Source organism: Euprymna scolopes, chromosome 41 (genome assembly GCF_053919585.1).
Source record: "Euprymna scolopes isolate OS-2025 chromosome 41, ASM5391958v1, whole genome shotgun sequence".
NCBI classification, from domain to species: domain Eukaryota; kingdom Metazoa; phylum Mollusca; class Cephalopoda; order Sepiida; family Sepiolidae; genus Euprymna; species Euprymna scolopes.
In genome coordinates, this window is record NC_136522.1 from 27,109,727 (window position 1) to 27,122,583 (window position 12,857).

General features: G+C 30.0%; 1 protein-coding gene across 1 annotated transcript in view; it reads right to left on the reverse strand.

Annotated features, from left to right (window-relative positions):
- The window catches only part of LOC145266449 (uncharacterized), a 303,389-nt gene extending 294,513 nt beyond the window's left edge, over window positions 1-8,876 (reverse strand). Inside the window, exons 1-2 of the mRNA XM_080122125.1 lie at window positions 8,774-8,876; window positions 950-1,117 (exon numbers count right to left, since the gene is read on the reverse strand). Coding sequence (XP_079978251.1) covers window positions 950-1,040 — 91 coding nt within the window. The 5' untranslated portion in view covers window positions 1,041-1,117; window positions 8,774-8,876. The remainder of the gene's footprint in view (window positions 1-949; window positions 1,118-8,773) is intronic.
- Window positions 8,877-12,857: the final 3,981 nt, after the last annotated feature.

Here is a 12,857-nt window from a genome sequence, read left to right on the forward strand (position 1 = left end):
AATTTAATTTGAAAATACTATTTAATTTTAACTTGAAAATACTATTTGATTTAATTTGAAAATACTATTTAATTTAACTTGAAAGTACTATCTAATTTAACTTGAAAATACTATTTAATTTAATTTGAAAATACTATTTAATTTAATTTGAAAATACTATTTAATTTAACTTGAAAATACTATTTAATTTAATTTGAAAGTACTATTTAATTTAACTTGAAAATGCTATTTAATTTAACTTGAAAATAATATTTTATTTAATATTAAAATACTATTTAATTTAACTTGAAAATTATATTTAATTTAACTTGAAAGTACTATTTAATTTAACTTGAAAGTACTATTTAATTTAACTTGAAAATGCTATTTAATTTAACTTGAAAATGCTATTTAATTTAACTTGAAAATACTAATTAACTTGAAAATACTATTTAAATTAACTTGAAAATACTATTTAAATTAACTTGAAAATACTATTTAATTTAACTTGAAAAAGCTATTTAATTTAACTTGAAAATACTATTTAATTTAACTTGAAAATACTAATTAACTTGAAAATACTATTTAATTTAACTTGAAAATACTATTTAATTTGATTTGAAAATACTATTTTATTTAACTTGAAAATACTATTTAATTTGACTTGAAAATACTATTTAATTTAACTTTAAAATACTATGGCAAACTCCCTTGGCGTAAATTCGCCCGACTAACTTGAAAAGTAGCAAAATCCAGCCCCTTTCACTGTAGAGATCTCTAGATGCCGAAAAAATTTCAATTCTAATATTTTCTTACCTTGAACTGCTATATTTTGAAACTCCCTCCCTGTTTCTTGCTTCTTTGATTGTACTAACATGCAGAAATTTAAATGTAATGCGAACAGACATCTTAACTTTCTACATCGTGCTCCTGTAAAAGTAAAAAAAATAAATAAATAAAAGATACTTACCTCCACAAGGGGGGATAACCAAGTCATTAAAAGGATTTTCTCTGTTGAATACTCCCAGCTTGCTACAAGATAACTTAAACGGAAATGGCATACACAATGCCTGTCCTGCAGGACATATAATACTACAGCTGGTTTGATCAAAACGAGGTGGATTTTCACAGGTTTTGTCTGCAAGAATAAAAAACCAAATAAACTATGAAAAAAAAAAAACGTTTATCACCACGAATTAATTGTACTAGCAGGACCAGTGGAAATTCCACGGTAGTTAAAATCTTTTAAAACACATCCGTAAGAAATTCCTTGATTGAGATTGTCGGACTGACTTCCACATCTTGGTTGTTATAGACACAGCATTTCAGCCGTTTTGCCCTCTGGCCTTCATCAGGTGTTTTGTATCGAACTGAGGAGCCGTTTGTTAGGAGTCTCGAACCCAACCCTTTATTATTATTACGGGGGTACCGTGTTCGGACCCCAGCTAGGCTCTGGGACATAGTTGCTTATTCTGTTTTGAATGTTACTTTTCACTGCCTTCGTTCAGGATTGAACTCAGCACCTTTGGGTAACTGTAAACTTTGATACAACGTCCAGGACCACTCGGCCATATGTCATTAGGACACAAAACACCTGATGAAGGCCGGAGGGCAAAACGGCCGAAACGTTGTGACTATGACAATTAAGATTAGGAAGTCAGTCCGACAATCTCAATAAATGAAACACCTCATCTCAAAAATACAGACAATTACAATGTGGCAATTGAAGCGAAAACCTTATTAGGTATTAAATGCTAAAACATTTTAATACAGCTGGCTATAAAGTAAAAGTTATTCCGAACTTTGATTTAACATTTTAATAAAAAAAAAGCTTAACATTGTCTTATATCTTTTTTTATACTAAGAAAAATGTAAGCATCATGCTGAAATAACAAAAAATGACATTCTTAATCAGGGGAGAGGGTTTAACTTTTCTAAACCTTCACCTAAATAACCATTTAATGAAAAACATGTTTAAAATGTTCTTGTATCTTTTTTATAATTTTTATTAAATAAGAAAAATCAAAAAACTTTGATAGCACTAGTGTAAGAATCATGCTGAAAGCCATTCTTAATATGGGGAGGGGGGTTAACTATTCTGAAACTTCGCCTAACAATGTAAAAAAATAAGGGAAAAATATATGTATGAACAATAAATATTTCTTCAGTTAAATAAAATATACTGAAAATCTTTAAATAAGGAATAAATATTTATTTAAACCATAATTATTGAAACAAAGTATTTTACTGCAAAAAAAAAAACGGTTATGAGGAGAAGGGTTAACTATTTTGAACCTTCACCTAAATAGCGATTTAATGAAAAAAAATTTAATGGTCTTGTATCTTTTTTATATAATTTGTTTTAAAATAAGAAAGAAAAAAAAACTTTGATACCGCTATTGTAAGAATCATGCTGAAAGCCATTCTTAATATGGGGAGGGAGTGTTAACTATTCTGAAACTTCACCTAACAATGTAATAAAAATAATGGAAAAAAATATATGAATGAACAATAAATATTTCTTCAGTTAAATAAAATATACTGAAAATCTTTAAATAGGAAATAAATATTTCTTTAAATAAATTAAGTCATAAGTAATGAAACAAAGTGTTTTATTTTATATTAAAAAAATGTTGTGTCCATTTTTTTATAGTATTTAAATATGCATGCCATGTCGGTGGACATTAGAAGATGATGACTGCCTGTAAAAGAAGCAAAATAAAACGAACAAAACATAAGTAATAACTATGTAAACAACGTGAAGCTGTATAATTGTTACAAAATTACTCGATTCTGCATTAAATAACACGAAAAAGGATTGATATGCCGTAAAACAAAAACAGAACAAGACGTAAAATATGTTTTGACTCTGTGTTACTCAGTGTATTTGCGAGTGTGACTTTGGTGATTTATTTAATAAAGTCATTCTTGACTTTTGTAACATGTATTTCTAAACATATTTTTTGTTATGTAAGGCTCAATCAAAAGTAAATAAAAATAATAAAAAAGAGAACGTGGCACAATAAAAAAAAACGAACTCGTAACGTTAAATGTAAAAAATATATTTATTACTGAATAAAAATGATTTTTAACTAATAAAGATTGAACAATAAAGGGAGATAATTCACATTAATTGATGTTTGCGATGATGATGACGCGTTTCATTAATTAATGTTTGCGATGATGATGACGTGACACCGTACGGACAAGCATATTTATATATAGATAATTCTGTTACAAAACTTTCCTTTCATGCTCACTGGTTATGCAGACTCCGGAATGCGTACGTTTGGCAGAAAACGTGCAAACCTAGAACATTTAGCATAAATTCTTATCGACAACTAAGACTGAGTCATGATATGTTTTAGACACAAGTTTATTGGTTATCGACAAAGGTAAAGCTGAAAAAGGAATAAAAACATTGTTTCAGAAACACGTAAATACGAATTTAGGTACAAATGGCATAGTTAAAATGACACTGGAAAAAAATGGCACCGGTAAAAATGGCAAAAGTGAATAAATAGGTAAAAAGTAGGACCGTTTGAAAAGTGTTGGATAAACTCTCATTCCTCTAATTTAAAATAGAATTACCCCCCCCTTCCCGCCACCAAAAAATTAAATAAATATTTTGAGTGGACATTTACATAGGTAGGGGTTGGGCTAGTTTTTTTTTTTTTTTTAATGATGGCTAATCACGGTCAATGTAAAATTGAAAATGCTTTCTGATAGTTTAACCGATTCTTTTAGCAAAAAACTGAGAGAAATCTTTAGGGGGTATGGATAAGAGATATAAAATTTTATTGCCTTTATATTCACTCTCTTTCTTTCTTTATTCATTTAACTATTCATCATAATTTATAACCCTAGCAAAGCCATTATCACAGCACCAGGCATATAAAATCAAGAGTAGATGCTTTGATATGATAGGGGCACGTCTGAAATGAATGTTCTGTTTTGAGCACAATTGAATGATGAAACTTTACTTTTTTGCATTTTAAACTTTAATTCAAAATAATTATATAAAAATAAAAATCAAGATTAGGTTCTCTACTTTGCAGTGTAGACTACAATATATTGAGGACTAAATCACTTTGAAGAGGTATGTGGAGCTTCTTCCCGGTGCAGCGTTATAGGTCTCTAACTAGAGCAAGGAATCAGTCAGTTTGATTGAAAAATGGATAATTTCACCGATTTCGATAGCAATAAAAATATGAGCGTATGAAGCATTAGGTGTGTCAGAAATCGATCTTAATGCATGGAAAAAAATTGAATAATTCGACCTTCTATTTTTACAAGTTTATAACTACTTGAAAAATGTCATTCAAACCCTATTTTTTTAATTAAAAGAGCAAAGACCGAATTTTAAAAGAAAATAACAGGTTTAATAGCAAATTATGTAATATTTGTTTTTTTAACTCGGTTTTCTTTAAAAAAGATTTGAAGAAAATAAACCAAATTTTACTTTCTTCGGTTATAAAAATCGAAAAAATCACTTACCTATAAAAATACTATTGAATGTTGAGTTCCATTCTTCATTGTTCAGAATTTATCCATATTTATATTTTAAATACTATTTATTTTTTAAATAAAAGAATTTTTCAAAAGATTGTTTTGAAAAAAAGCGCGATATCGCAGCATGTTTACGTTGTTATCGAAAACCGGAAGTCGCCGTTTGGACTACGGATGGACAGAGGCAGTAAAAATTACACGTTCGCGTTAGCCGCCGAGCCTTGTGCGTAAAGAAATTTTTGCCTCCATACCTTAAAACTAGTCACATTCTACTTATAATTTTTTTGTCTTAAAAAAAAACAGTTGATGGTTCTTTTCTTCTCTCAAAGAAATACACGAGTTTTGATGTAATATATTTAATTTCCGCTTTATGGAGTGATTTTTTTTTGCTTTTTGATATCTAAAAAAACATTGAATGAAATAGAAATAATTTTCGTAATAAAACGAAACTTTTGTGCAATATAAGAAGATTATAAAGTTTCATTTTAAAAAAATGTGGTTTTAAAAAAGGTTTTAAACTTTGGAGTTTACAGGTAAATTTCTAAAAACACTTCTTTTTTGTTTTAAAAATTGAATATATTATTTATTGATCTTTTCTCTTCAATTTGTGATGTATAAACTTTGGTACATAAATTATTAAAATTTTAATGGACATTTCAAAATGGGGGGGGGGAATTAAAAAAATGTTTGTCTAAAATAGTATATTTGGTTTATTAGAAAGAGCATAAAATTTCACATTTACCCTGAAAATATCGTAAAAATTTAACCAATAGAAAAATTTTGATAGATTTTTAAAGTTTAAAAATTGAAAAAAATTAACTCGTAAAATTCAATTGATTTCATTACGTAAAAGAATGGCTACATGAAGGCGCGCCGGCACTTTGTAAACACTATTTTTTTAAAAATAATATTTCTATTATTTTTTAAACAACTTTAATAGTTTATTTTGGAAGTATATTCCATACAGAAAATAAACAACCTACTTTTAAAGGAGAAATTACGAGTTTCTTATATTTTATTCGCCGTTTCGTGTTAGGGCTGTAAAAAATTCCCTAAAAGTTCTGATACACCTAGTGAAGTATTTGTCGATCATCATTCAGCATCGGGCAACGTCGGGTCTCCTCGCTAGTAATAGCTAATTTTCTTTCACAACAAAAAAAGTTATTATTGCGAATTGGGGAAAAACATAAACACAACAAAAGCAATAATTTCATAAATATTGGCAAACTAGAAGTGTACCCGATTCAAAGATAGCAGCAAACGGTGTTTCGCCAGATCCTTTTACTGATATTAAACTTCATCAGTAATATAATTTCCGGAGACAGTTTTAATTTCCCAAGTTTATTTATTTATTAAATTGTGAGGTGAAAGTACAGAATAGTTTACAAAGAACCTTCCTCTTCATATTAAGGATGGCTTTCTAAATGACAATGTTATTATTACAGCACGGTCAGTAACTTTTATTAGGTGGATTTCTACCAGTAATTTGTTTTATGGGCCTATTTTGGCGGTCATTTTTTCCTATTCTCACGTAACGCTCAATAGTACTTGTTTTTCGAACCGAATAAACATTTTAAAGTCTATTGTAAAACAAATCCAACATCCATATTATAAAAAAATTAATTTGATTATTTGTAAATGTAAATTTATAAATCAATTTCGCCAATTTTCTGTATAATGACATATTTTCAACAAATAAAAATCGTTTTGGTGCAAGAAAATTTAAATATTTGAATTAAGTTTCCATATTCAAGACTTAAAAAATAAATTGAATTTAGATAAATATGGCAGCGGTAAAATTTTATTTAGTTTTTTTTTTCAGATTACCATACATAAATATTTATGATAAAATAATTATTCAATAAAAAGGTTGTAATAGCTTTTTTTTTCGAACGAATAAATAATTAAAATGAAACATTTTTTTATTAAAGCAACTTTGAAGGGTCAACAACAAATTCATAATTTAAATGTTTTTTGACCGAGAAGCGCCACCTAGCGACAGTTTAGTGAAACGCACCAAGAAAAGATGGACGCCGTCCGCATACCACAGAAGTGCCTTTTGTTGTTTCGTAAACAGAAAAGGTGTTAAAACTAAATTTGCTTTATTATTTGATAATACAAGAAGTGTTTTTTTTTTCGAAATAACTCAAGAAGTGTTAAAAATAAAGTAATTTTTTTAAAAATAAATATATGGTTTCTTTTTTTCGTATCTTCCGTTCGGTTTCGTTATATAATCAACCGTATCCACTTCAGGTAGCTTAATTTTTTCAGTTTGGGGGATTTTGATCTTCATGATGCACAAGACTTTGTGGCATGGTCCCTGGCATTGGTAGAAACCATCTTCTTCAAAGCATCTTTGCCAATAACAATTAATATAAATCGGTATAAATGTTATGTTGTTGCAAATAAATATAATGAAGGAATATGCATGCATAATAAAATGAAAATATGAAAATAAATGAAAAATTAAAGGAATAAAAAGTCACCAGGGAGCAAAGGCTACCTGAAACCATAAACAGAGTTTTGTAAATGAAAATTTGGGAACAACATATTTATAAAAGAACATGTTTCTCTATATAAGCTATTTTTATGTTAGTAAATGTCCATAGTGCAAACACGGGTTTGGTAGAGAAAGTTAAGTAAATAGTTACAAGGCTTAGAAACGTGAAAGTCAAAATATCCATAGTGTGGATATGCGTTTATAAGTAATATATGTGAGTATTTTGCAGCGTGGCATTTTGTATGTGTGTACGTTTGTTTATATTGTTGTTAGTGCATATATAGTTTGTTTGACTAACTATCACGTATGTATAGAGATGTGTGTGTGCAAGATAAATAAAGCTGATATGTGAATCATTGACTTTTTTACACCAAGACAAAGAGGTTGTTAAGCAGACGTTTTAGGGTCCTGTTCAAGGTGTGGCCAGCTTGAAAATTTTCTAAGCCTTTAGCTTTTGGCTGTTTGTTTTATAGGAGTTTCTAATATTGCATCAGCTTACTATTTTTACATGTATGTGTTACTTTTTAGTGTTTGGAATGATTTCCATTAATTGAAAATATTTTGAGTTAATACCTTCCCATAAAAAGTTCCTTGTTTTGATGAGTGAGGAGGAAAGCGAATTCCAACGAAGCAGAGAAAGGGTGTAGCAATTAGAACTATTTGCTTTTTAGTGCACATATAAATCACTTTGTGATTCAATCGAGAAATTTTTGAACATGTTTCTCTGCAGTTTGTGCAACTGGCCATGAAAAGAACTAGAATATCAAGGTCTTAATACGGTGTTTAACCAAATTTTTGCAACTCTTGTATGAAGAGAACCAAATATTTAGCATAGTCTTCGTAGTCGTCAATACAAGGCTCGTCTCTCTTGATAAGGTCCGCATTGCCTGGCTTTTCTCACACATTATTGCCAGCATCTTAATGAATTTCATTGTGTAAACGTGAACACCTGCTATGATCATTCTTTATAGCCACTCCGTTTACATCTTTAACACTATTCCCCAGTTAACATTTCAAGGCCTTCAATTAAGATTCCGGTATTTTTGTCTGCTGTTTTCAGCTCTCTAATATATATATATATATATATATATATATATATATATATATATATATATAATGTGAGCCCCTTTAAGAACAGTTTAAAATTGAACTGAAAAGTCGGTCACTTAAGCTCACATGTGCAGATCATGATGTTATAATCATTAGATCATTATGGTCGGATGTTACGACATTTAAAAATAAATGTTTAAATTTCAACGATATTTCTCGCTGTTGAGGTAGGCCGTGAGGTTTGTTCCTTGCTAATGGAGTTATAGATGGCTTCATGGCCGGGTTCGAATCTCCCGACCGGCAGTAATCATGTCACTCTCTACTGATGATTCACGAAAGGATAAAACACTAATGTTTGTAGGTATTTGCAAATGATTATATATATATATATATATATATATATATATATATATATATATATATATATATATATATATAGCATATGTTACCAGCTTTAAAGGTATTTTTACAAATTCAGAAAAATTAGTTTTCAGATTATCATACATAAATAGTTTCTTCTCTTTGTATTATCAAAATATGTATATATAGAATTCATTTGTATTCAATTACAATTTGTTTAAAACTAATTAGCATTAGTAGTAGTAGTAGTAGTAGTAGCAGCAATAGTCTTAGCAGTAGTAGTATATTTATGACAAATAGCGATACTATCTAGTACATTTGAATTGATTTGTAAAACCAATGTAAATAGAGACAAAGAAAGAAAGATTTACTTACACTTAACAAAGAGTTTATTCCGGCAAGTAGCTGAGTTCCCAGCACTGTCTCTTGCTACAAAAATGACGTTTTGGGGTCCCCAATTATAGACATAGCCTGGAAAGTAAAAATTGAAACACACTCTACATCAAATGTATTAGTCAATTGAAAATTAGTCATCATTATTTTTTACACACACACAGACGCACACATCTCTCTCTCTCTCTACATATATATATATTCGTATTCCTGTCTGTTTGTTTGCTGGTTGTTTGTTCACAATTTGATTAATATATACATAAAGATCCGCTACGTTATTCTTTCATTTATTTCTATACATAGTATGATTCTTGCAAAATATACAATTAAAAAACCACCTTATTTGCATATTGCATTAAGGAAAATCGATTTTACTTAATAGCAGTATGTTAGTTAATGTTTCTAGAGAAAGAATTGTTTTAAATGTTCTATTTAAGATTGTTATTTAATAAACTTTAAAAAACAATTTAATTGATAATATATTTAATTTAATTTATTTGGAATTATTTCCGGCATCGACTTTTTTTTTAAGACGTAGAGTTATCTCTCCCTAGAAACTTAACCAAATAAAATAATTTGGTAATCCCAATAAGTTTTTAGCTTAAAAAATAATTCGGTGTAGACAGAAAAAATGTTTTTTTTTTAATATTCAAACAAAAAACACTCACGAATAAACCGAAAAAAATTCATTTGTTTGTTTTTAATATTCTTGAAACGGCTATGCAGAAACTTTTACCGCTTCGAATTCAAACTTCAGCCACACTTTTAGAAACAAAAACCCCTCTCTCAAAAAAAGCAAATAAAAGATTTCCTTTATTTATGAAAAAAAAGCCTTTACAAAAAAGAAAAAAGAAAAAGAAACGCATATTACACACTCGTTTGGCTATTATTTTTTTTTCGATCGTTCGGCCACTGGCTGCTATTTTTATTGAAACAAAAGTTGTTTTTATTTTTATTTCTTCATTTTTGGGAGGATTCTTTTTAACGCACAGACAACAAAAAGTGCTCAATATTCGGAGAATAGTTTCTTCTCTTTGTATCCCTTCTGCCGAAATAGGGTATCACGTACTTCTTTCCTTTTTTTCTTGGACAATTACATTTACATGTTTTTATCCGTTCTTATATTTTTGAACTTGTTTCCCCATGATGAAAATGATTAATATCATTAGGTGTGGTTAAACGGAACTTCATGTCAACCCGGGCAATGTCGGGTACCCATGCTAGTATATACACTAGCAAAAGTACTCGTTGTTGACTAGGTTCAAAAACAGCCTACAGAAAATGGACTCTGATTTATCAAAGTATGATAGGTTATCAAAAGGAAGGATTATAAAGAGATAGCTTCGAATTTGGGGGTATCAAAACCAACGTAAAATATTATGAAAGTAAAAATAAAATAGATAAACCCCATAATTTATTATGCCATACCTGTTCACACTGAAACACTTATCACGATATTCTGTGGGTCTATATTAAAACTCCTTGTTAAACTTTGTGACATATTTCCATTCTATGGAGGTCAGGTGCGAACGAACACCTCATAATTTTATTATACCATATTTCTTCAAACTGAAACATAATTATCAAAGTATACTTACGCAGATAGATATGAAAAGTCTTTATTAAACTTTGTGCCTATTTCCATTCCATGGAGGCCAGGCGCAAACGCAGACCCCACAATCTTATTATACCATCCCTATTTAAGTTAAAACATACTTATCAAAGTATTCTTATGTACATCTATATCAAAAACACTTGTAAAGTTTTTTTTTTTTAATTTTTTTAATTTTTTATTTCCATACTTTGTGGACCAGGTGCGAACGCAGACCGCACAATTTTTATGAACCATCGTTCTGCCGGATCAAACATACCCATTCCTGTGTCTCGGTACATCTTCTATCATTATATGTAATCAGTTTTTTAAAAAAGTCAACCATATAGGAGCCTATTCGTGACCAGACACACACACACATACACATTCAGCCTTATATACATATATATATATATATATATATATATATATATATATATATATATATATATATATATACCAACACATTAAGAACGTATTAAGGAGAAAAGAGTCGAATAGTTCGCAGCGAAGAGAGCAAGCTGAATTTTAGAAGTCGTGTGCATGCTGTCAATTATTTTTTTTATTATTAAGTCTTACTAGATTACAAGCTATTTCGGTTTGAAGAAAGTAAAGCTCATATGACAGAAACGAGAATTGGAGATTTTACATTTTGCGTCGGCATGTTATGAATAATTTTGAATAAGAATCCGACTTTGTTAAATTTGTTTTCATGATATGGAGAATTTATAATAATCATTTAGAAGTTGAACTTTGCTAAAATTTTCTTCACGGAGAAACAGAGTTATTCAAATCGAACTTTTTTTTAATTTATCGTTGTCTTATGGAGAAGTTTAAATAAAAGTTTGAGAAAACGGTTGTTTAATAGAGAATTTTAAATACATATTCCATAGTTGGACTGTGAAATTGTTGTCGTGCTATGGAGAAGATAATTACGATTCATCGGAATTATGAAAAAGATTTAATTACAATTTGAGCCGAACTTTTCTTAGAATTAGCGCCATTGTGTACGGAGAACTTGCTGTGTCTAGCAATGTACGACCGGCTAGCTTTGTCTGCCCATGTAGAGCAAGCGAGCTGTGCCTGAGGACATGAAGAGAGAGACAACTGTGTCTGGTGCCGTGCAGTGAGAACCAGCTTTGTCTCGTGTCATTTAGTGAAGGTTAGCTGTGTCTAGCGTCGTGTAGCGAAAACCAGTCTGGTATGGTGTAAGTAGCCCAAGTTATGTAAGTGCCAATTTGTGGCCGGGCTTTTATGTGAAATGATCTTTAAGGATCATAGGAGCGTGTAGTTAAAAATATATTGATTTGCATCTAAATGAATTAGCTGCGTTAAGAAGAACAAATTCAGAAAAGAGTTGAGTGGTTGACACCGAAGTCGTGTCTTGTCAACTTTTTTTTATGAGATCTTATTAGATTACACGCACACACCCACACATACACATACACACACACACACACATTACATTAAAAGATAAGGAATAAAAGTTAAATAGAACTTTATTGTATTATCAGATTAATGAGAAAAAGGAAGAATAACCTCTTAAGGACATGGCACTTCTAAACTAAATCCTTTCATCAGAAGAGGATATATATATATATATATATATATATATATATATATATACCCACTGTAAGGATGCCATCGTGTGAGATTTTTGTATTAAGAGTTGCGCAATCTCCAACCACACGTTTCGTGGGTCGACATAATTGAATACCAGTGGCAAGGGGGGTTCAGAACGACTGGAAACAATGCCATGATAAGTGGGGAGTATACAGCGCCTAGAATTCCCAAATGGTCACCCATCTGGTACCAGCTAGACCCAACGGTACTTAACTTTGGTGATCTGACGAGAACCGGTGTGTCAACGTGATTATGCCGTATATATATTAAATATATTTATACAAACATTGATAGCTACATATGTGCATACATGTTTCAGTAATAACCCGTTATTGGGAAGATTACATCTTCAGGCCAAGAATTACCTTCGAAAACTGAAATTTCAAGATATAAAAACATTTTCTTATATCGTTTACAAAATTAGAACCTTGTCATAGAATAGGGGTTTGTATGGGGGGGGGGAGGATAAGCAAGGCCTCTAAACGATTCATTCCTCACAGGATTTTATCTTTTCTTAACTTAGGTAAGGAACAATTTTTATTTTTTTATTCTTTTTATATTCTTTTTTTCATAACCCAAAGGTTAAGTATCTCCTCTTTTGTTTTGCGTTGTAAATTACTTGAGAAATCCGATATTATATCGTCTATAGCTAGCGGTCAGACTTTAGGTAGTCCACATATTCCCAACGGCCACCCAGAATGGAGAAAACGGTATTTTTGATTTTCACACATTCATATTTCAGAAGTAAACCTACACACACACATATACTCAGGAGTGGATACACACCGTTTTTTATATTTCTTTGCACATACACGCAGAAATATAATGTATAAATACATATAGATATAAAAT